Here is a 25,456-nt window from a genome sequence, read left to right on the forward strand (position 1 = left end):
ATACTGCTTCTAAGCTGAATTTTGGAGGTAAAAATGCTTTAGACATTACAAGCATGATAAGGCATTTTATAGATAGAATATATTGGCGTTTGTGTCTTGAAGACAAGACACAACTGTCACGTTTCTCTGAAACACAAAAATAACATGGGGTTTTCAGAAGCGTTGTTACACATAATGTGACTGTTAAGCAATACCATCATGAATTTGGCAACTACTCTGACACTATTGTTAGTCTAGGGGAAGAGGAACATGGCCAGTGGGATGATGATGGGAGAAAGGATAGTGACAACTGGTGGTTTTGACCTCATCAGGGGAAGGAAAAGCATCTTGCTTTAGCACCTTGTACAAATTAAGAGTAGAAGAGCTCTTCTGTAGCTGAGGACTTCTTGCTGAACTTTAAAATGACATTTTATATGTCCTAAACCCAGGGCATGAAATGTAACTTTTGAAGACAAAGGACTTGCCTTGATCTCATTGGTATTCTGTGAGTAGTGTGGGTACAGAGTATATTTAATAAGTTGAGAGACTCTTTAGACTGGTAGACTGTAGACGTATTCATACTATGAGCAGAAATTGCCTCCTTTCACATGTGCACGCTAAAAATAATTCACTTTCAGAGAAAGGCTGAAACGTATGTAAGCTGAAATATTTCTATTTCAAGCCAAAGCCACATACTTGTTTCTGACCATTGCAGTCTTTTCAGCACATCCATGTAATGTTTTGATTTCCTTTTTATTTGCCACTTTATCTTTTACCACGTTGTCTTGGAAAGTAACTAACATTGTTGTGGGTTTTTAATAGTTTACTCCAAGTATGAATAATTCAGTTACAATAACAACTGTTTGAACAGGCAGAAGTGAAAAGTCATCAGTTGTTGTCTCTGTAGCATTCTTATTAGTTTAATTCCAGTAAGTGTACAACTATTTCTAGGCTAATCAAGTAAATTGGACTAGCTAATCATCAGTTTGCACCATAGCTGTGCATTAGCAAAACAAGGCATGTCTCTTATGCTGGTATGACTTCTGCTGTGAGTACTAATAGTTCTCTGCCCAGACCTGGCAGAAAGTAGGCCCTGAGTAAGTGCTGTTAATTTTAAATAATTTGATCTTTAACATTTCAGATTTACTATCAACAATACTTGCTAAAATAGAGCTTTATCCATGTACCCTCCTCGTGTGGAAGTGGCAGAATCACAATTTTGCCAATTTTTTTGCAGCGCCCCACCACCAGCCCCTCAGCCCAGGAGTTATTCCTCTCCAAGCCTTCTGTACTAATTTTTAAAACTAATAAACATTGTGGTACTAGCGGAGAGCTCTTTCTAGAAGTGTTTTCTGTACCTAAGCATGTGTTACTAAAGGGTTTTAAAATTATCTGTAACTGTATTTCATGTGCAGAATTGCCAGTTTAATAATATTGTAACTTGTGGGCATAGTATAATTAATCTCTGCAAGTGAAAAAGGACCTTTTCTGGAAGGGAAAAGGGAGGCATTTAAGAAATACCCACAATCTGCAAAGCCAAAGTACTATAATTTAGCAAGATCCTGTTCCTCCCACTTTGAACTGATTTTTGTAGTTTCTTGTATGGGGTACTGAGGTGTATGACAATTTTTTAAAGCCTGCCAAATTTCATATTCAGAACTGTCTTGCGGTGTACAACAATGTATTTTTAACCTGTGAGTTTATGTAGCTTTAGAAAATAAATTGTGTATGTATTTAAACAATATGTTAATCTAAATTGAAAAACTTCAACATCTTTCCTCCACACACACACAAACACACACACACCCCATCTTGTTTGTCTTCACTGTTGCTGCTGGATTCCTTGGAATTTTAGCATTCAGTACGCAGTCTTAATTTTGGAAATAAGCCTGACCTCTTTCCCAACTAAATGAATAGAAACTAGTCTAAAGAATAACATTAGCAGATACGTGGATGAATGACTCAACACAGCATTTGTGAGAGGAGGTCATGCTGCGCAACTGCTGGGTTTTTTTCAAAGAAGATGGTCAGGATGAAGACAGGTTTATTATCTTTTTAGATTAAAAAAAAAAAAACCAAACATTTTTCAGGATTGTTACTGGCCTCTTGCAGGGATCCATTGCTGCTGAGGCCACGGTCTCAAATTACTTATCACAGCGCTGGAAAACCAAGTGACCCGAGTGACAGTTTGGCAGCGCTAACAAGTTACTTGAGGTAGCTATGGCAATGGCAAACTGCAAACAGTTCCACGAACCCAGCGGATTCCCCGACAGATTGTAATTGCACTTCAAAATAGCAAATGAGGTCTAACATACCTAAACTTAAACTTGCACGTAGTGGCACGGAACGTACAATTCTAAGTTAATACACAGAACTGGTGAACTTGAACTCTTAAGTAGTAAAGCGCGAAGGCTTTTCAATGCAATATATGGAGGCCCATGAAAAGTGGCATAGATGGAATGAACAAGGATTTTTTGTCCCATGTGGGGAGCAATAGGCTTTGTAAGGGGTGGAAATACCAAATCAGTAGGAGTCATGTTCAAACAAATAAAAGGTGGTTCATAATGGAACATGTAAAAAGCCGCCTGGCTGGCCGAGCCCAAAGAGTGGTGGTGGAGTTACACCCAGCTGCTGGCTGGTCACAAGTGTGTTCCCCAGGGCTCAGTATTGGGGCCAGTCCTGTTTAATATCTTTATCAACAATCTGGACGTGGGGATTGGGTGCACCCTCAGTAATTTTGCAGATGACACCAAGTTGTGGGGGAGTGTTGATCTGCTTGAGGGCAGGAAGACTGCAGAGGGATCTGGACAGGCTGGACCGATGGGCCAAGGCCAGTTGTATGAGGCTCGACAAGGCTGGGTGCTGGGCCCTGCACCTGGGTCACAACAACCACACACAGCGCTACAGGCTTGGGGAAGGGTGGCTGGAAAGCTGCCTGGTGGAAAAGGACTTCGGGGTGTTGGTTGATTCAGCCGGCTGAATGTGAGCCCACAGTGTGCCCAGGTAGCCACAAAGGTCAAAAAGCATCCTGGCTTGTATCGAAAACAATGTGGCCAGCAGGACTAGGGACGTGATTGTCCCCCTGTACTCCACACTGGTGAGGCCACATCTCAAGTACTGTTTTCAGTTTTGGTTTGCTTGCTTTCAGCAACAGGGATGCTGAGGTGCTGGAGCGTGTCCAGAGAAGGGCAATGAAGCTGGTGAAGGGTCTAGAGAACAAGTCTTATGAGGAGTGGCTAAGGGAACAGGGGTTGTTTAGCCTGGAGGAGACTCAGGGGGGACCTCATCGCTGTCTACAAGTACTTGAAGGCAGATTGTAGTGAAGTGGGTATCAGTCTCTTCAGTAACAAGTAGTAAGTGATAGGATAGGAGGAGATGGCCTCAGGTTGCACCAGGATTGGGTATTAGGAAAAAATTCTTCACCAAAAGGGCTGTCAAGCATTGGAACAGGCTGCCCAGGGAAGTGGTGGAGGTATTTAAAGGAGGTGTAGATGTGGTGCTTAGGGACACGGTTTAGTGATGGACTTGGCAGTGCTTGTTCACAGTTGACTTGATGATCTCAAAGGTCTTTTCCAGCCTAAATGATTCTATGATTCTATGTAGCTGAGCTTGTGTTGTATGATGTATGCAAGCTGTACGATGCCGAGGGCTTCCACAGAAAGCAAAGAGATGAGTGATGTAAGAATAATTTATCAAGCACTATTAAATACACAAGCTGGCTCTAAAATGCACAGATGTGCAAAATACTAGAGATTAGAAGACTATTCTAGAAATACCACAGCATTATTTCATGGTACACATATGAAAAGCTAATAGCACAGCATTATTTCATGGTACACATATGAAAAGCTAGATCAGTAAAAAAATTGAAATTGTTTCTTTTCCACTCTTACCAGCTGGTAATAGTGACTGAAATTAAAAACATGAGGGTTGCTGGGGCGTTGCCAGTACTTGAGTAAGAGTTTCATGTTTTGGCATAGCACACTTTAACAATTAATCACTCTTGACACTTTAAATTGGTAATGATATTGGATAGGAACCTTTTCACTGAACTTTAAATAAAGGAAAATACTGTTTTAAAATCCAAGTCAGCTTGTGAAACAGCTCTCTAAGAAACCTACAGCTCAAGTCAAAACATAGGCTTGACAAAATCAATATATATTCTTGAATATGTTGACAACAACGTAGTTCGGAGTTGTTAATATACAATGTATATGCATATAAAGCTGAAAAAAATAGATGCTTGATTGATTTTTTTGAATTTGCATATTTAGTGATACAAAGTATCTGATCTTACTCCCCATGTTAAGATCTGAACTGTTCTTAATGACCAGATAAGGAAAAAATTGTGACACTTGTATTTGTGTATTTTTTTGGCTGGAATTTTGAGTCTGAAAGGAAAAACTGGAGGAAGATTTCATAGGATACATCTGCTTTCACTGAGCTTCTTCAACTTACAATAACTGGAAGGTGACAAAACAAGTTTGCCTCACTGGCTGAAAACAACGAAGAGTCTAAGATCAGGGTGGGGCTGAGTCCAATTCAAATATAGCGATGTATACAATTTTTTTTTCTTTTCCACAAATAGTAGAAAGTAGCCCAAAAGAGCAGTTCTTCTGACAATAGAGGAAACTTTTTTTGAACATTTTAACTTTGAAGGGATGTTCACTATTGTTTGTATGTGCTGAATTTCCATCATACTAAAAAAATTACAAATATAAATGTCCTATATTAATTTTTGTACTTCATATCAGAAACAAAAAATTTAACTGTCTTTCTGGAAGAAAACCCCAACATTCCATTAATCTTCTACAGTCAATCAAGAACAAGAAATCCTAGCTTATGACTCTTGTTGGATGGCGAACTATTATAGGTGAGGGAGCTGACATATACCATGATCTGAGGCCATTTCATAGTTCATCTTTCCTTATCTTCCATTTTTTTTTATATGCTTTGCCACAGTTTCCTTCCATTCTGAATATGACACAAACTTAGAAAAAGAAAAGGAGTTGAATTTGGGAAGAGTAAGGAGCTTGGCTTCCATCTTGTTATAGATGGTGCGTTAGGACACATCTGAAACTTTCCTCCATGTAATGTTCTATATGATATGCTTGCAGATTACAAATCTTCATCTGTTTCACATATATGTATGCGTATCTGTGTGTGTGTGTGTATCTATATCTCCAAACATATTTGGTGATGAGGAATGTGGATATTCTGGAGAACTGTGCCGCCTTAGTTGCTGGCTGGGGTTAAACCGTGACAAGAACCAAACCACAAACTTGTTGTACAAGGGATGGGAGGAAAGTTGTAAACAAACTGTTAAGTGTGTCAGCATACACTGATTCTAGCATCCTCGCTGTATTCTATTTCAGGCTTTTTTGGCTAAAATATAAGCCATGTCTAAAAGCCTGGGCTAGACAAATAAAAGCTTATTTTGGCCCACCCTCCAAATAGTTTGGCCATAAGCCAGTTGTGGTTCTTAAGCCATATGGCCACATAAGTTCAGTCACAGAGCTGTACTAATAAGCTTGTCCCTGCAGTGACACCCTGGAAGTTATTAATCTTCTGATCACTTTTTAAATTCTGCTCTTCCCACCCACCCGTGAGGTGCTACTTCATTCTCTAATGTGATCTCCTTTTCTTATTAGCGTTCTTATTACCTTTGCATGGTTAAATATTAAAAAGCATGCTGTTTAAATGGACACACTGTGCATTAACCAGAGGTGATCTAGACTGCTCTATGCTTTATATGATGCTATTCTGAAATGCTGGGTAATCAGTCATCTTAGTTAATCATCCACAAATCTTGTTAGCAGCAGGTTCTTTTTTATTTTCTTCCAGATCATTGCAAAGGATTTCAAGTGTTAAACTGGAAAGGATGCTCTGTAGATGCTGCTGGTTCTTATAATTAGTCTAAATAGTCCACTTGAAATTCCATGTTGACTGATTTATTTTGCTCTCTCTTCAGTTAACTAGCTTGTAGGCTCTTTTATATGTTCTCTATTAATCACTTATATGGAATAAATGATGCTGTTAGCAAAGAGGAGAGAAAAACAAGCAGATTTGACAAAGGAAGTGAAATGGAGCATATATGACTACTTGGTCTGGAGGTTTTGGTAGCGACTAATGATGTTTTGCTTTGGTAGGCTTGTACATCTGGTTATCTCTTTTATCATCAAAATTACTCACTTCAAGCTTGTGTTTTATGAATGTCAAGTCCATTTTCTCTACCTTGAGTACGGTATTTTTTTACTATCTGAAAAATGTATCTGTAATTACCTGAGATGTATGAATTTGCTCTGGGTATTGCTTGTGATATCTCCCTTCTTTCTACGATAGCTATGAAACTCTGCCGCGGTGACTGCATCTTTGCTGGCACTTTTTGTAACCCAATGCTCACTATTAGCCAAATTCATAGCAGTACCTTAGGTGTATCACAAAACAGTCCTTCTGTTCAAATATTCTGTGTCACGTGAGTGTGTATTGTAATTGTCTAGCAATAATCTTTGCCTCTTGTAGACCATGACTCCTGTGTAATTCCTTGGGAACATTGTGTTGGAACTAACGTGAGTGATAACTGTATTTAATAATTTATGTGGTGTGCTTTGAGAAGCATAGCATATATAGGCTTGTGAAATATTTGGTTTTATTCCATAATAAGAAATGTTCATTTAACTTCTTTGTGTTCCTTTTTTGTAATTATTATTTTATTTCCTCCCACTCCCTTTGTTTGTCTAACTGGTTATGAATGAGCAGCTACACAATTTCTTACACTCTTAATTTTGGATTATCCTGTTGGCTAACAGTGTAAACTGCAGTTGTTCTGAAGTCGTAATTTTGGCCTCTAAACTGACACTTTAAAAATGCATTCAGTGTTCTTTTATCAAGAATTTTGAAGTATAACTGTTCAAGACAAACCTGACTATTTAATTGCCACATTAATTGCTTTATCCTGTTTTCTGAAGCCTTCAGAATAATAGCAAAAGTTGTTTCAAATAAAGTAAGATCTACCTGAGATTCTTCCATTTTCTTCTGTCTGCCTGCAGGGAGAGGTCTATGCTCTAAGCAGGCCATGGAGGCCAAATTCGGGGGGAGGGAAATAAAAATCATAGGAAGTGTGTGACTCCAAGGGTGATTTCTCAATAGGGTTGAATTCTCCTCTTTTTCTTCTGACTCAGTAGTGAATTGCAGCTCAAGTACTAATCCTTGAAATTGAAAGCTCAGTTGTTCAGAAGCAGTGTTAGTTGTATTACAAGAGGACTGACTGTCACAAAGAATGTCATTGCAGGTTAGCCTATCACAGTCCACTCAAGCAAATCAGGTTATAGGTGATTTTTCAGTAAGTAGTGCTCAGTTGTAAAAGTTCACCAGGAGCTGCTTTTGTTGTATAGAGTTACTAAGCATTTCCAGAGTCTTTGCAGAAGTGTTCTTGAGAACGTGTCCTCCAGCAGTTTTCCACAATAGCTCTCACTTTCTCATGCGCTCCGGAAAAATACAAGTTAGCTAGCCAAGTTTAAAGGAATGTTTTTCCTTTAGTATGAGAGAAGGGCAGCCAAGATCCAAATAAGCTCTGGGTTGATGTGATGTTCTTCTTACCAAAGTACGCTGCAGTGTTATTAGTGGACTATCTGGGGGAAAACATATAGATAGCTTCCTTCAGAGTATGAAAGGGATGTTCCAAAAAGGATGGTATAAACAATTAACAGCTGCTAAAAGGAGAGAGACCATCTGGTTCTGTTAAGTGTACCAAGTAACTGTCATAATAATCTCAAGTATTACTTTGTTTAAGATGGTACAAATGGAAAATTATTTCCTACCTGGAAGCTTAAGAAAGGAATGTGATGTCAATCCTGATATATGCAGGTCTCCGATAACTTCTCCTTTTCATGAGAAAGCAGGAAACCTTGATGGTAGTAAACATATGAGTTGATGAAATAGTGGATTTCCTACTTAAACATGAGTAATTGAATTCTGATACTTCGTAAGTCTACAAAACTAAGTTTACCTTTTCACCAGGTATTTCAGAGGCAAGGTGGTAATCAAGTTCTGTAAAGTTAGTTGTAGCTACTGTCTTATTATTTGCCCAGTGCAATCAATTCCTGAATAGTCAACTGTCCACCTGAGTCATTAGCCCTGCTGCGGGAGAGATTGGACCTCATGACTTCCTCTGTGCCTTACAACCTAAATTATTTTGCAGTTCTTAATGTTTCTTTCTGTATTTAAGGTCTGCTCTAAAGTATATCTTAACAGTAGTTTCCATTGATAATGAAGATTGCTGGAGCCAAGTTCGTAAAGATAAAATTGAGTAAAGTGGCTAAAATTGAATTTTTTTACACTATTCAGTAAACAGGAATTGAAACTCTTCCTAGAAAAATGGTGTTTTGAAAAGGTCATAGCAAATTTGAAGGAAGTATGGGAAAAGTCATTTGAGTGGGTTTATTTTCTCCTCCACCCTCCACATTAACCTTTCATATGGGTTCATGAACATTTAATCCATGCCAAAGTGAACATACTGCTGACGTTTCATCTTGCAGTGTTAGATGAAGGCTAGCTCATGCATCTCCATAACAGGGGTAAATGGGTGCCACTTTTGCAAACAACCAGAACTTGCTCTGAAAACTGGCATCTGGCAGTGTCTCTCCTGAGCTGAGAAATTCATGTGTGCAAGTGTGCATTTGCTCCCCCAGTGCTATCTTGTGCAGGTTACATGGTGATGCACGGTATCAGAAAAAAAGTTTTTCGGAGAGAGTACTTTCTAGAGGGCTTTATTAACTGAAATGTGATCAGTACTTACCAGCTTCTTAAAGTTTTATGCATATTATTGAGTATGAAAACAAAAAAGCAACTGATTTTTTTCACTCCAAACTGGAAGAAACAGTCGTTTCTCTACCATATGTAATGAGTTACATTTTATGGTTAACTGTTCTATCAGTGTTTAAAAATGCAAAATCGGGGCTGAAAATGCAGTACATCTTCTGCTCTTCAAAACTTCATTAGTAGAAGAAATACTTAAATATTATGGTGTTGTGTTGTGGCATAGGAATCAAAGTTAAGGCTGTAAATTGCTAGTTGCCAACTTGAATGCTTATATGCCCATTTTTTAATTGCATTAATTGAAATTGGATTTTGAAATTAATTAAAATTAATCAGATTTAACTGAAAAGCCTTCCAATGGAAAGTAAATCACTGGCTCTTCATGTATTTCAGGTAACATTCAAGGAGCAACAATAGTGGATGCCCTTGATACACTATACATCATGGAAATGAAAGAGGAATTCAAGGAAGCCAAGGAGTGGGTTGAAAAAAACTTAGATTTCAATGTGGTAAGTAGCATTGCTGATAAACATTTAATGCTCTGTTCGGTCTCCAGGGGCCAACTGAAGACTGGGTTTTGATAGTGCAAGCATGATACAAGGCTACAGAATTTAGATTGTTGATAGACAAAAGAAGGTAGGGAGCAGAATTATAATAAACTTACTGCTCTGCTTATATGCAGTTTTTCAGTCTGAGAGGTTTAGGTAGATGGGAGGCAACGAGCTGGCCTGAAGGAAGGAATAAGGTTATCGTTGTAAAGCAACAGAGACCTTTCAGCTCTTTTGGACGCAAGAACTGGGATACTTCAAGCGTTAATTTTTTAGTTATGTAAACATTTTATATGTTTGCTTTGTGAAATCTTCCACAAATGTGACTTGTGTTTAGAGAAAACTACACACCATAAATACCCTTTAAATTCCTTTCTGTATACTACTGAAGTTGAACCCCATGAGTTAAGCTGAACTACTGACACAAACTGAGCTGCTTTAGTCTTAAGAGGCATCAGATCACAACTGCATGTATAAATCTTCCTATTAACTGGTAAATATGCAGCTGAGAACAGAGTTCATCAAAGTTCATTATTAAAGTTTCTATTCTAGAAAGGCCCTGAACAGGACAGAACCTCTGTAAAAATTCAATTAAATTGAAATGGCCTGGTTTTTGGTTTGTTTGTTTTTTTTCTTTTGGGGGTCAGAGTACTTGTTATTGCTGGGTATAGAGAGCCAATGGAGTACTTCTGCTGATCAGTGTAGGAAAGTAGGAAAGTATTGTGGGCACAGTACACTGAGCTTAAAAGCTCTTGTAGGTGATGTATGCAATGGCAGAAACACTTTCTGAAAACAAAGTACTCTTTCTAATATGTTATGCAAAAGTCAGGATTAATTATGTTCTCCTACATGCTTGAGAATTAATTATCATTTTAAGAAGGAGAAGTTAAGAAGAGTGGATATTATATAGTTTATATAAGCAGCAATTTAGTGTGCATTAATGTTTACATTAATAGTGTAAATACAGGATATTAATTTGTGCTTCCAAGTAGTGTCAGATGTCTGAATGACATGCTGACTGTAACTTGTGCATAAGATCTTTTTTTTCTAAAGGAATTTTTGTAATATTAAAATCCTTTCTTATTAGCTTAACATTATTAAGATGTTTAAAAATGTAAGAACAAAACATCATAGAAAATAGCAAACTCCACTTTAAAGGAAGAGCTGAGCTCCACTTGGAGTAACACCATAAAGCGCTGTAGAGTGATTTACATTAATAACACTAAAATATTCAGGTTTATATAAATCTTGCTAGATTTTTTACTGGAAACTTCTAGATGGTATTGCCTACAGCTTCAACTCCTCTTGTTAATTTATGTACTTTTTAAAATTAGGTAGCCTTTTTTTTCCCCCCCTCAGTAATGCTTAAAAGCTATGAAGTCTTTCAAAATGTCTGAAATTTTGTATGGCATTAGTTGGTCAATGCCACAATCCAGCATTTACCAAAACTTACAGGTAATACTGATATTCCTGTAAATAGCTGCCTTGAGTTTGACACCTCACAAAAGATTTTTTTTAATCTTCATGATCATATAGAATTGAATTCTACATTGACAACAGTAATGAATAGATGAATTTTCCCGAAATGGAACGAGCAAACGACAATAAATAACTTGGTATCAGTTTGTTTAATGGCTGAATTGTTTGAAGCTGCTCAGCTTGCACTCATTTAGTTTTCCACTTTAAATATAAGTTCTAGTTTCAAATGTTGCTTTGTATTTGTATCTTACAGTTTAAAGTTGGAAATTACTTAGCACAAAGAACAGCAGGGCCCTCTCTTTTGTGTTTAACCATTTATCATTTATTAGGCATTACTTGACATTTTCTGCATTAATGTTTTGTACACTTACTTGCTCCTGTTTTAGAAACCTTTCTCCCATGAAAGTGATTTAGTTTTTAATAACTGACACACTGACATATCTTTAAGTGTTATTTCTTGTGAGTAGTATAAAACATGTTTCTGTTTATTTCCTGGGCAGTGACTGCTTAATCGTCTTTTGGGGAAGCATGTTTGGCCTTTATTTATATAAATAGAATTATTTTTTCTCTCCACTTAATCGTAGAACTATGCTTTTAAAATCTTTAATTTTTTTTAAGATGTTCTTTACAAAAATAGCTGTGACTACTCTGTAGCAGAATCTTTTCTCTTTATATTCTTTGTCAATGCAGCTGGATAAAGCAAGTTTTCCTCTCTAGAAGTTTGTAATACATCAGATATTCGTGTATATGTTGAACTATTTGGCCAGCACTCAATCATTCTCATCACCTGATCATAAAAGCTTCCAGATGTCACTTTCTAAAGTAGGCAGTAGTTCATCCACATAAAAGGATTTGTAGAATAAAGATGACTTAATGAGAATTGGCATCATCTTGTCACATATATATGTTTCAGTTCCTCAATTCAATGAATTACTATTCAGGGTTACTCTTGTTTACCTTTCTGAAGAAAGCAAACTGTTTTGATTTCGAAGGAAAATTCTAGTTAAGTAAATGCCACCTTTCTCAGCAAAGTTGTGAATTTTGGTAAGCTTGTGAGTGGAGGTGTTTGGAAGCTTCCCCATTTGGCTTAGGCGATTTTTATTATAGCTGGAGCTGTTAGCCCTGTGATTTTATAACTGAGATATCCACATAAGCAATGCTTGGAGGTTTTTTCTTTTATAACTGCTGAAATTCCTTGTGTTTTATACCTTGTTGAAGTTTCAGCTAAACTTGAGTGGTCCTTCAGGAATTAAGTTGGATTTTCTGTTAATATTCTAGGAGATTTAGACATACATATACCTTTGGAAAAAGTTGATGTTTGCCGTGGCTAAATCCATGGTCTTTGCATCGTGGATTTGTGCTCTGTTTTCTATTAAATCACTTCACCTCCATGGAGGTGTATAGTTTTGCTCTTCAGTTAATATGGCTGAGGGTTTGGCCTGACCTCCCCACGCATGCTGCTGCTTGCACACCCCTTCCATGGTGCTCGTGCGTGGCCGTGCCTGAGGCTGCACTGGGACAGGTTGTACATCAGCACTTGCAACGGAGGAGAAAGGAGCCAGTCTTTCATGGGATGACTAGGGAGCTTGGCTGTTTCCTAGCTACAGCTACACACTGCTGCATGCTTTTTTGGGTTTATTTTTTCATAGTTTGCTTTAGAACCTGCACACACAGAGAGCATTCATAGCTTTCTGAAAGAGTTTCTGTACCACCACCCAACTTCTGCTTCATGCTGGGGAGAAAAAAAGCTATTGGCCTCTGCAGTGCAAAGGGTGAACCCCAATGAATCCATACTTGGGAAGAGAGATTGGAAGAAGGATCTTAATGAGACACATGAAGGGGTCAGGGTTAGGAGAGGAGTGGTGTGGGGGTTGAGCCGCATGGCACAGCAGTGAAGGACTGGGAGTTCTTAAGTATTAGAACTGATGGCGCTTTGCTTCTACACCCAGACACACCCCAGCTTCTTTAGGGTGAGAGACTTAACTGATCCCTCCCCTTCTTCTTCAGCCCTGCTAAATTCCTTCCCTGCAAAAGGACACTCTTGCCCCTACTGCATACTGAGAACAGTCCTTGGCCTACATGTTGTCCTAAAGTGTGCCTGGGCATTGGCTGGAATGACAGGGGCCCAGACCAGACCAGAAGGTGCTAACTAATTAAATGGTATGTGGGATGGTGCTTGAATTCATGACCTGACTCACTGATCAACTGTCTGATGTGCGTGTAGTCAGACAGGACCAGAATGGGAACAAGGTATGGAGCAGGAAGCTGTGTGCTTGTTGAGACAATAGGAAAATGGTTATTCTACTAGGAGATTATCTCAAAGGTGAATTTGGAGTCAAACTAAAATAACCTTCCTGTTGGTTATTAGTGGATTTTGCTTTGTTTGCCTCATCCCTCTCTGTTTTTTGTCAAAATGAAGGATGGTGGGAAGTTATGATTGCTCAGTCAGATGAAAGTCGCAGCAGTCTGTGCAGCAGCTCTACCTATGTGGATATAATTTAGCTGACTTTAGTTGACATTTTGTGTGAGCACTGACTCGTTGCATATTATGTGTCTCATCACAGATACTTTCCATTGTTAACTGCATAGGACGATCAACCTAGGAAAGAGTTGCTGTTGTGCTGTGGGGAAAGTGTGAAGAGCGTTTCGTTATTTGCTCTTGCAAATAGGTACTAAATGAGTTTGAGGAACTGCATAAAGAGAAGAGAATGAATAAGACAGCAAGGATACGTTCAGTCTTGTGTACTGCCAGCACTCTTAAGCAAATCTGTTTACAGAGGTCAGTCAGTCACTGTTATCTGATTTTATAAGCCACCCTGAAGCTTGAAGGCTTACTTAGCAGTTCTGATTTTCATCTTTGTACCTAGCTTTGCAAGTTCAAGTATCTTTTGAAAAAGCTTCGAGTGCATCTCCATGCAATGTAGAAGTTTTGTGTGTAATATATCTACTACTTTAGGAAGTAGAAAAGAGTGGAAAAAAAGTATAGAAACTTGGAACTTAAGTTTATCTCTACTGCCATGTACAGATTAACATACAACTTTTCCAAGATCACAGAATAACAAATATTATTTGTATCTTATTATTAATGCTTCCAGCATTTATATTTAGCTCAAATCTGTCATGGTGGGGCAGTCAGTAACAGGGCAAACTTTCAGAATCGAGATTGTTAATTTCTAACTTCAGCACGTACAAATTTAATTCCTACTACTCTCAAACCGTAGGCATTATGATCGACCTGTTAATATATTTAACAGATCATAACCTAGTGATCTGGCTTGGACGCAGATAGGGTTGTGGCACTTTATTTTTGGTGTTTTTCTCTCTTTAAGTGAGAAAATTAGAAAGTTTCCTAATATAACAATTTGTGGCTGAATAGCTTTACTATTAAAAAAAAAAAGCAGCACGTGGGAGGTGCGAGCAATTTGACTTCAAGTAAATGTACAATGGGTCTGTGAAGAACCTTAAGAAAGTCAGCAGCTGAAAATGGTTCTTTAGTTTGTAAGACTATGTCGCAGCACTCTCCAGACTATCAAGCTGCAGCAAGGTCTTTTACCATCTCATGCCAGCATACTCTTCATGCCAGTCCCTCTGCTGCCTTCTCCTCATCTCACCTCATCCAGGGCACACTCTCTCTTCTCTTACTTCTTCCTCTCTCTGCTTCTTCCTGAGCTGCTCTCTCTTCATTGGCTCTCAACCACTTAACCAGCCACAGCTGCACCTTATCTACATTGGCCAACCCACCGCCCCTGAAGCCAGCCCACAGCTGTATATATTAACCCAGCTTCATTCCTCTACAATTCCCCCCCTTTGTTTTTTTTTCCCCCTTTTCTTTTTTAACAGGACTATATGTTTACTACTTTGCCATATAATTTATTAGTACACTCTAAATACCAGACTTCAAAGTGACTTGATTTTGGTTTGATTACGAATAAGAAATTATTTTGATGGGCTGAAAGGAGATCTTGCACATTTATTATTAAATCCAGTTCTTTTGCTACTAGAGTTCGTTAATGCCTTTAGTAGCACTTTATTTTTGTTCCTGTTTAAGATCTTAAAGTTTGTCATGTGGGGACTTTATCAAGGTTAAATAACATATTATGCAATAACCAAGCTTTGACAATTGCAATAAGAAGGTGGCTAAAATGGTTTCCCTTGTCTATGGGAACAGAGTATTTTAGCAGGCTGCCACTAAATTTCATTTGTGGAATACAAATGAAACTTACTTCCCCCACAATTGCAAGTAATTAAAATGTTGTTAAATTACAGTAGCTTAAAGTGAGCTCTTGTGATACTCTTGGTGTCTCTATCATACTTCCCAGACTGCTTGAAAATGCTAGAATTTGTTGTTCCCAACCTTTGCGGTTTAACTGGGAGATATTATTTAAAAGTAATAATAATAATAATTACTTCTCTCATTTCACTGGAAACATGGTTCCTTTGTGTCCATTTTTTAGTCTAGAATTATGCACATTATTCAGCTTTGCTCAGTGTGGAGTCCCTGGTGTTCTCTTGCACAGCTTGTTAACCTGCAGGATATGGGCTGTTTACAACAGTACGGTATGGTATGTAGGTGTGGGGGGAGTACCTATAGTCCTTGTACATAGGAGCAATAGATGGAAATGCAGATGAGGTAACTGAAGTTTTATTACACTCTTGATGAGACAAGAAAAAGAGAACTGAAAGAAAGAAAGTTTTGGAAAGAACCTGTGCAAAAAAGACTGAAACAATTATTTGGTAGGATTTGTAGCCTTATTTGGATCTTTATAAAAACAAGGAGAGTAAGCTTTTTATCAGATTTAAATTAAGATATTGGGTATAAATTATTGTGAATACATTCATCCATGTAAAAAGCACACAGTATTTTCTCCAATTGAATTATGAATGGCAGAGCAAGTACCAGTGTTAATGAGTGCCAGGTGGAAGCTTATACTAGATAAATAGAATTTGGTTGTATTTCAAATGAAATATTTCAAAATCAAATATTTCAGAAGAAAACATAGACAAATTGTTTTGGCCTTGGTCTACAAATTTATGGAAAGGAAGACTTTCAGGAATGATGCATTAAGGAAATGATTCAGAAGGATGTGAATACTGATTTTTGGGAAGCTGGAGGAGTCAAAGGAAAAAGGCTTCAGGAGAGCCCAGCTGACAGTAGTTTTGTCGTCTGAACAGTGCTTTCAACACTAAATTCAACCACAGCTCGTTGAAGCTTTAACAGTTTACCAGTTGTAGATTAATTCTCTGGTTTACAGAAGGGCGAGGGAAGTGGTGAGATGCAGCTGAGATCAGATTGGCCCTGTTGTATGTTTGCAAATAAAGTACAAATGCAGGGTAACATAAACTAGCTAATGTAACAATTCCTCCCTACCCCATTTGGGAATAGTTGTTGCTTTTGGAAGATGGGGCTTCCTAAGGTATAGTCAACCTCCCTTTCTTTAAAAGGAGTGACTTTAATAGGTTTAGTGGTTAAACCTGTAACATCCTGCAGCTTCTTGAGTGTTTCCAAGCTATGGTTCTTCTCTTGCTTAAAAAAAATCTTATTTTATATGCTTATTTTAGCATTTCTCCTTGTCAAGCCAAAATGTGGTAACACACAGCTGTTTCGTCCTTTTGATTGTAGAGACTTGCTTATTCGCATAGCCTGAATTTGAGAAGGAGCGGTTTCCACCATAAGTAAATAGGTTCACTTTGGTGTTATGTGTCTAGCCAGCAAACGTAAAGGATGTTACACCTCTTTGTCAAAAGAATTTTGTCTTTAGAAGCCAATCAAGGAAACCACATGAAATTCCATACAGTTGTCAAGTTTTAACCTTGCATCATGTAATGGATACATATATTGCTTTTCGTTTCCACTTTCTGTCAGTATGGTGAACTGCAGTCACAATTTCTCTGGATTTCATTTAGTGCTTGGATGATACCATTTATGATTCACTTATCAGAAGATCAAATAGCGAATGATAAATTATTGAACAAATGTAAGATGAAAGACCAAGTTACTCATATACTTCAATTAACATAAAAGCCCTGGAAGTAAAACAAAAATACGTTCCCAATATACATATCCCTTTCCCAAGCATCTACATACTTTAAGAATCCTTTATACAAGGGAGGTCTCCAAAATCAGCAGCCAGAGTAAGATGATATTGCATAGGAACAGTAAGAGCTTAGCACAGACCATGTACTAAAAAAGGTGTTTCAGATATCGTCATACACAACACATGGCTGTGCTGCCTAATTGGAGTACTAATGAAAAGACTGTAAAATTAGAAAGAATATCTATCCAGTTGGTCAGAGCCATATTACATACTTGGGATTTTACAAAAGGAACATCATAGTCATTTTAAAATAAGCCTATCCAGTCACTTCTCTTTACAGAAGTTCCATTAGATATAATGGAATTAATTCAACCGTATCTCAGACCTGCTATATAATGATAAAATGATGGTTTGAAAGAGAAGACTAAACTTAAAATAAAAAAATAAAGTAATTCTGGCCTCTTCAGCTGCTGAAGTAGAAACTTTGGGAAGTGAAGATGGAGGGGTTTGCTATATGTCTTGGCACTGTTAAATAGATCATAAGGTATTTGAGTACAGCTGGATAGCTGGATCCAAGAGCAAAATAAAAATTAACATTGCTTACTTAGGATCTGAATGCTGAGTAGAAATATACAGATTCATTTGTGCAAATTCTGTGTGGATGATGACTAGAAATGTGAAAAGAGGGTAGTGATCAAAGTATGGCACCTTAAGCGTGTAATACAAAAAATTTAAAAAACAAAAACAAAATAACAAAAAAACCCAAACAAAAACCCCCACCAAATCAAAACATAAAGAAGGGTAAAGTTGGTATAGCAGAAATTGCTGCTTTTACAAGTTCACTTTTCTTAACAGACTTCTTCACATGAACTTTCCATGTAAAGATGAATCTTTCTTTGACATGAAATTATAAAACTTCTTGAACTGTTTTGCAAATTGCTGTAATTCCTGTGCTTTCTGAGAATACTACTACCTTGATGTAATGAGTTTAAGAATGACTGTGTATTAAGCATACAACATTCAAATCTACCATTAATGAAATGTCTGTCCATTTCATTAATTGCATCTGCTTTAGTGGCTTGTGTAAAAGTTTTAGTAAGAGACAAGGATTTCAAACAAAGGTTCAGAGATGTGTACAAGTAAGGTATTGGAAATCTGTTAACGTTAAAATAATGGTTAACTTCAAGAAATACCCTGAAAGATCACCACTTCAGCAAACATTCAGGATTACAGTGCAATTAATCTTTGTGGTTTGACATTAAAATCTTTATTCACATTACTTCAGAGTCTTTTAGTCTGTAACTGATTTCCAGAAGCAGATGTTGGTGCATACGTACTGAGCTTTTCTTAAAGGGCCTTTGCATTCCTGGAAAGATAGTAATGGTTTGCGAGTTAAATGGCCATATTAAATCCAGAAAGGCAAAATGTAAGGTACTGGAGACAAAATATTCAGCTCATATATCACTTCAAGCAATTCAAAATGAAAAAGTAATTTAATTCAATCCTCACAGGAAACACAAGTGTCTGGGATATCTGATTAACTCATTTCCTTGTCTAATACCTACCTCTTTACAGCTTCAACTTTCCCACATCAAAGAAAAGTTCTTGGCATGTGCTGAGGCTCAGGACTGAAATGGAAAGAACTTGAGCTTCTGAAGAAGGTTCTTAAAGTGAAATACTATTTTTAGGCATTTCAGCTAGCTCAAGCTCCAGGGAAAAGAAGCTGCCCCTATTAGTCCTTTTAATCATCCTTTCTTCAGTCTGATCAGGTCAGCCTTTCTTAAGTCTGATCAGTTCTTTACAAGCTGTTTTATGCATTGGATGTAGTTAAGGTAGACTTCTTCATTTAATGTAGAGTTTTTACATAGGTAGCCTGCTTAGATGAACAGGTGTATTGTCTAGTTAGTTCAGAACTCTAGAGGATTTAAATGTTTTTATATCCATCTCCCCAGGTTTGCCATATATCATGGTATATTAAAAGGAAACACAAAGAAAAGGCACTAGTTAAAGTTGAATTGAATACCTGTTCCCGGTTATTTCATTCTCCTTCTTGCTGTATTCAGTGAGACGATGACTGAACACTTGGAAGCAGAAATATCAGTTTAATTTTGGAAACAGAAAGTAAACCTTTTTTGCCTTTGTAGTTTCTTTCAGAAAGAATAAGAGTAGACCAGTAGTGGGATAGCAGTGGGTGAGGAGGTCCTGTAGAGTTTTAGTACACTTAAGATAAACTTAGAAAAAAATCATGTTCTAAACAGTGCAAGACAGCAAGATCACTTTTTCAGTTTCCAGTCTTAACACGTGATGCCAGGTCTGAGTTTTCAGCAGGCAGATGTGTGATGGCTTTATTTCATCTGCCTCTTTGAATTGTGCTCGTGTGTATACAAAACCTACACAGCACACATATATATAATGTACACATTATATATTAATCAGAGCAATTCTGTGAATGGAATTATATCCTGAATTTTTAGAGGGGGAGGAGCAGGACAGATTTTAGAGGAGAAAAGTTAAATGCGTCAGGGCAAGTGGACAAGCATTGTAGCAAGTCTGTGAGTGTTTTTTGAAGTCTGTACCTTTATAACTGATAAAACACTGCACAACTCTGCAATGTGTCTAGATACTTTTCCTTAATCAGAGTGCCTTGCAAACTGTAAAGCATGAAGTAATACTTCTAATAAGTAACCTAGTGCTGTTTTCTTCTGCAAAGGCAGTTTACTGGAATTTAAAATCCATAGAAAAGAGGGAGCAACAACTTCTTTGCTCCTACATAAACTGGTATCTGCATGTTTAAACTGGAAAAGTACAAAAAATAGCTGAATGAGAAAAGCCTGCAAGCCCTTTGGAAGAAAATCCTGCAGCCCCACCATGCATTGATTTATATTAAATATAGCTCTAATGTATTTCACAAATAGAAGATGGAAAAGACCATTCAACAGAAGCAAGAGCAACCCAGAACACACAAAAGTCAAACACCTGTTTATGTGCCCAAAAGTTTAGAGTTTAGAAGATTGACTGCTGGGTGCTATTTTTCTACAGAAATACAAAAATATAAAAAGTAGTATTACATAAAAAAGTGAAAAATAAGAAACTTCGATAGATGAGCTTTCAACTGAATGCCTATTGAGTAGATTGAATGTTGTGTGTCAGAGTAAAATTGGAATTGACTTAGTAAAGAGCAAGAGAATGTAGCAATCATGAGACTCGGATTCTTTATTTAGGTTTGCATTTTAAAAAGGCAGAGAAGAATGTGCTTTGACTTTTGGGATAGATAATGGCTGTATCTGTACTGCTTAATACAACGAACCTAGTCTCTATCATTGGTAAAGACCAGGCCAGCTTCAGAAGGGCTGTCACCATCATAGTGAAAGATCATCTGCTTCCTTGTGAATACATGTCATGATTACATTTTTATCATGAACATATAATTGACTCATTCTAATATTATACACATGTGCCCCATTTTACAATAACTTATGTTTAGACTGTGAGTCGCATTTAGGGTGAGGTTGAGGTAGTGTGGGACATGATCTGAGAGTACTTTTTGTGTCTGAGTGCTGAATCATCTGCAGGGAATTAGATATGTGGATTTAGAGGATGACTTGTGTCGAAATAATTCTTTGTTAATAAGAAGAGGAGAAGAAAATACTTCAAAATGCTCTTAAGTTCACTTACGTTGGCTTTCCCTACATCATCTCTGTTTTGCCATTTACAGCTGGTGTAGCTTAATACCTGCATGTATATAAAAGACAAAAACAAACAAACAAAACCATACAGAAAAATATCAGGGAATAAAACTATGTTTGTTTATTTCAACAGAATGCTGAAATTTCAGTATTTGAAGTGAACATTCGTTTTGTTGGTGGACTACTTTCAGCTTACTATCTTTCAGGAGAAGAGGTAAGATATTTCCACATAGTTTATCTGAAATATCGTCATCTAGATAAGTAGTTAACTTTTAGTTTAATAATTTTTATTTATCCAATTTATACTTGTTTAGAACTTTGAAAATGGCTTGTACAGCAGACATCTGTCCAGTGGCTTTTCTTACTTCTGTTACTGTTGCTTACTGTAAGTCTTAAAGCTATTACTTCTTGTAAGTGTTTTGGGGTTGGTGTTTTTTTCCTGAGTTGAAACCATACCCAGTACATTCTTACTGGGCTTTGTGCTGGTGTATGTAATTACGGAGTTCCTATGCCATGGTAGTGGTAGATTTGGTGCATCAGGTTCCTGATTCACAAATTGGTTTCGAGCATATCCTTTCACTCCTGTAAACAATCCTTGTGTTGGCCTTCCTGAAGCTGAAGCATCAACTCATATGGAAAAGACATGTTAAGAACAAAAAGATAACTGGTAAGCCTATACATGTGAATGTCTTTAAAACATTAATATCCCATTGATCTCTATTGCCTGTCATGGTTCCTGGAGAGGATGAAGAAGCAATTTCATCTAAGAGCTTTGACTAATGCAATATTATTTCTGTAATATATTTGGAGAAGCTATACTGAGTCACAGGTACTGTGATACTTTAAATTTTTAGCTTGGCACTTGAGAAGTCTTTTATCTTACTAGCTTAAATGCTTTTTCCTGTCTCTGGATTATAGCAGTATTTTATTGTAGGATTAACACAAGTTTAATACTCTTTAATCATAAGTTGCATTTACCATTGGATTTCTTAAAATCCAAAACATTTTCTGGTGGAAACTCCACAAAACCCTAAAGATGTATTATTCTCTTTCATATGTCAATTTCCCACATACTGGCTAAAGCTCTGTTTTGAACCTGTCTCTTCAACCTAAATTCTATGGTGTGCATGTTGGTTTTTGTTAATTTTTTTCATTATGTTAAAGCTGTCTTAGCAGGTACTTACTGGGTCATGTACCTGACAAAGCAGTTATAAGGAGACAGTGTTCCTCTAATATTTTCACATCCTAAGTAGACTTACCTGTTTATTTCCCATTATCCTGTCCTGAGCATATGTGATCTTGAAAAGACACTCATGTTTTAGAATATACAGGTTTTCATATTTTTACTGTTTTGTAATTTTCTGCAGAAAAAAAATTGCACTTACACCCATTTCAAGTTCACACTTAAAAGTAATGAAAAAATCTGAGAGGTGCTTGGTAGCGCATTTCTAGATCTTTACTAAATATAATTTTGCTGTTTCACCTCTGACTCTTGAAGGAAATCCCTTGTGCTCCTCCAGTAACTCAGTGCCCAGAAAAGTGTATGTAAGGATGTCTAGAACTGAAAGCTCTTCCTTCTGCGATGAAACAGTTCTATCTTTCACTGCAGATCTGTGTCTTACAAACAGGAGCGAACTTTTCCAGTATAACCTATTGCTGCATTTTAATTAACCAGTTCTGACAGAAGCAGAGGATGCTTCTTGGCAGACAGTGAGCTGGCAGAGGACTGCACGCAAGCCTTTATATCAAGCGACAGTTGTCTGCCAGTAAATGCTTCAACCATTTGTTATCTGTTGTTGATTTCATCTGTGCTGATGGTTTATATCTTGTGTCTGTTAACGTGCAGTCTCACTTTCAATCAGTGTGTATAGTTTCTCCTAAATAACACCTAGTCATTGCTCCTCAGCCATTCCTTCAGCTTTAAAGAGGCAGCTTTACCACCACCTCTTGCACTAGATTGATAGCAACACTGGTGTTCAAATAAAACTCTTTTACAAATGAAATGAGGAAGCATTTAAAACAAAGTGTTTCACACCATGAATAATTAATTGGAACTCTTTGCAGTAGGATATTGGTTATACTGGATGCTAATGTCCATTCTAAAAATGCATGGACTTATCAATGAAAGTAGAGTGGGCTCCTAAATGCAAAGTTGATGTGTATGATTAAGGAGCATCCTGAGCTCTTGCAGACTGGGAAAGACACCGTCCATGCTTGCCACTGGTTTTCATACTCTTTGATAGACACCTGCTGTCCAAGACAGAATGATTTTCCTAGACTAATAGCTGTCCTCAAGGCTTAGAGAGTGCAGCTCAGCACGCTCTGCCTTTATCAGATTGGGGAAACTTCCTGATTTGTCTCCAAAATCCAAGATACTGAAGCAATAGCCAAGGGCTGCCTTATGGGAAGAGCAGGGTGTAGCAGTTTTGAGGGCAGAGCCGCTGTGCAGCAGTGTGAGGTTTCCCGTGTTGTGAGAGTCTGTCCTTTGCTGGTGCTGCTGGCAGGTGTGGAAGGGACTGAGGGCCCCAGAGGCTGGCTGCCACTGCAGAAAATATATCTTTAGTCATCTGCTAATCCATTATGTTAGGAGGCCTTCCTAAGGAGGTGGAACAACCTGTGTGCAGACTGGAGGATTAAGCTTTCTCAGTTAAAAGCTCATTTAATTCTTTATCAGATTAACTATTTAAAAAGCTTATGTTTGCTGTGCTCACTTATCAATATCCTAATTAAAGCAAGCTGTGTTTCAGTAAAAGGAGTGACAGAAATAATTATTGTTTGTACTTCTGAATTACATTTCTGTGGGTAATGATCCAAAGCTGCAACACATTGTATGTTCCATAATCATTTGCATGTCTAACTAATCATGATTAAAGAATATCCTATCATACTGAGTAGTTCCTAAAACATCCTGCTCACGTAATAGTTCATTTAGATAAAGGCACCAATGTGAATAATTCTAAAAATGATCAAATTGGATACTTTGCCACTTGGTAACTGTGTGTGGTGCTCACTTGCAAATAGAGCTATGAGATGCATTCTATTAAACTTTTTACAATTTATGCTTTACTAGGATTAATATGAAAAACCTAAAAGTGGTAGAAGAATGTTGTACACTTTAAGTCACTTTTAAAATTTATTTTATGGTTGCTATTTAAACCCCTGCTAGAATTCCATCAGTTATCAAATTTTACTTGAATAACAGCTACAAATACCAGAAAACTTGGTTTCAAGATGAGTAACCTTTCAAGGACTGCTTTTTTGTTTCTTTGGGTTTTGTTTTTAAGTCCCTTGTAGTAATATTGCATGTGAATGCTTCCCTTCCATTTTTCCATGAGTCAGTGGCTGTACGAGATTATTAAAATGCACCTGTCTCCTTTAAAGCACTACTAGTATTGATTTGTTTGCTTGTTTGCATGAAAGCCTCTGGAGAAACCTATAATATGGTAATTTTAACCCATATGAACAAGGCAGATATTTTTGCAAACTTTCTTGATCATTTTGTTTTAATTAAACCCAAAGTCATTAGTAGACATGCACTTCCTTTTCTAAACAATTTGGTATGCAACCTTTTTTTGGTTTTGTACTGGCATAAGATGTCCAGTAAGGGAGAGGTTTGGTTTACAACTGCTTTGATGTACTTACTAGTCTGATTCTGGTACATCAAGGCTCAGGAGCATTGCATGCAATAAGATCCCCTGTTCTGCAAACCCACGTAATTGGTTTTTTTCTCTTGCTTGAAATACACTCCCAAATGTAGTCATATAAGGAGATCATTTGTTAACTTCTAGAGGAGGACAATGCTATATCCTCTAACAGCAGCTAAGAACTTTCTTGGAATTCATGGAGATGAGAAACACTATTTCTGAGCACTATGATCTTCATTGTTGGGGCTAACTGTGATACTGGTGATGAAAGTCATGGTAAGCATATGGCACTGCTTGTAGAGGATATACAAGTCTAAATACTGTTCTGGATAGCTCTTCTAATTTACTGATGCCTGGTTCTTATAGGTACTGTTAAAGCTGTTTAATAAGGGGACTGTTTTACTTGAAGGCTCGTTCCACAGTCAGGGAATACATTGCATAGGCAGAAATAGAAGGAGCTTTAAATAATTGCTGTTTGTATGAGTAGCAAAAAAGTAAATCTAAAATGCTCTGAAGTGAATAAGGAGCATGTGAGTTTCAGATCCAGCTGGTAAGTTCCCACATTCCTTTGAAGCTTTTCCAGTTTTTGAATGGGATGAGTAATATTTTTTTTTCCCCCAGAGTTAAAATATTTTTGATTCAGCAGCTGTTCTTCCTGCATAATAAAACCTTCTCTTTTCTAGGACTAAAAATAGTTATTTTCACTGGAGGAAGACAAAATAAAGTTGGCAATGATGTTCATGTTGCCATTTCTTTCCATGGTATGAAGCAGAAGTGTGATAGTTTTTTTTTATTTTTTTTTTTACTTTGGCAGTATATCTTGTTTAAAAGATCACAAGTTTATCCTGATCATGATAAAGGAATAAAAAACCCACAAAAAACTGTTCTTCATGATGATAAATGTTGGGCTTTCTAAGTTTCATCTATTACTCTTTGACCAACTGTTAATTAGAAGTAAAAAAGGTGGGGTAAAAAAAGTGTTGATGTATCACCTAACTAGTTTACATCTGCATTTTAGGAGTTACAGTGCCACTATTCAGCTTCATTTGATGATCTTGGCCTCCTGTCTGACTTCAGACCTAATAACTGCCCACTTAAAACAACCATGCATCAGTGATGGTAGTGCTGTCTTATTAATGAGCAGCAGACATGAAATAGTGATGCAGATGCTATTGATCTAGAGCTGCCTTTGCCAGGCTAACCACAAAACATTGCTGACTTCATGTAGTGCTAAGACAGTCTCCAGAATTTAGCTGTAGCTGGTTTTA

General features: G+C 37.3%; 1 protein-coding gene across 3 annotated transcripts in view; it reads left to right on the forward strand.

The window, feature by feature from the left end:
* MAN1A1 (mannosidase alpha class 1A member 1) overlaps nucleotides 1–25,456 on the forward strand; it is a 151,815-nt gene that overhangs the window by 41,858 nt on the left and 84,501 nt on the right. For all 3 annotated transcript variants that reach the window (XM_055714850.1, XM_055714849.1, XM_005445688.4), the window contains exons 3-4: nucleotides 9,190–9,305; nucleotides 20,678–20,758. In XM_055714850.1, coding sequence (XP_055570825.1) covers nucleotides 9,190–9,305; nucleotides 20,678–20,758 — 197 coding nt within the window. The remainder of the gene's footprint in view (nucleotides 1–9,189; nucleotides 9,306–20,677; nucleotides 20,759–25,456) is intronic.

The sequence above is a fragment of the Falco cherrug genome, chromosome 6 (assembly GCF_023634085.1).
Source record: "Falco cherrug isolate bFalChe1 chromosome 6, bFalChe1.pri, whole genome shotgun sequence".
In the NCBI taxonomy this organism is placed as follows: domain Eukaryota; kingdom Metazoa; phylum Chordata; class Aves; order Falconiformes; family Falconidae; genus Falco; species Falco cherrug.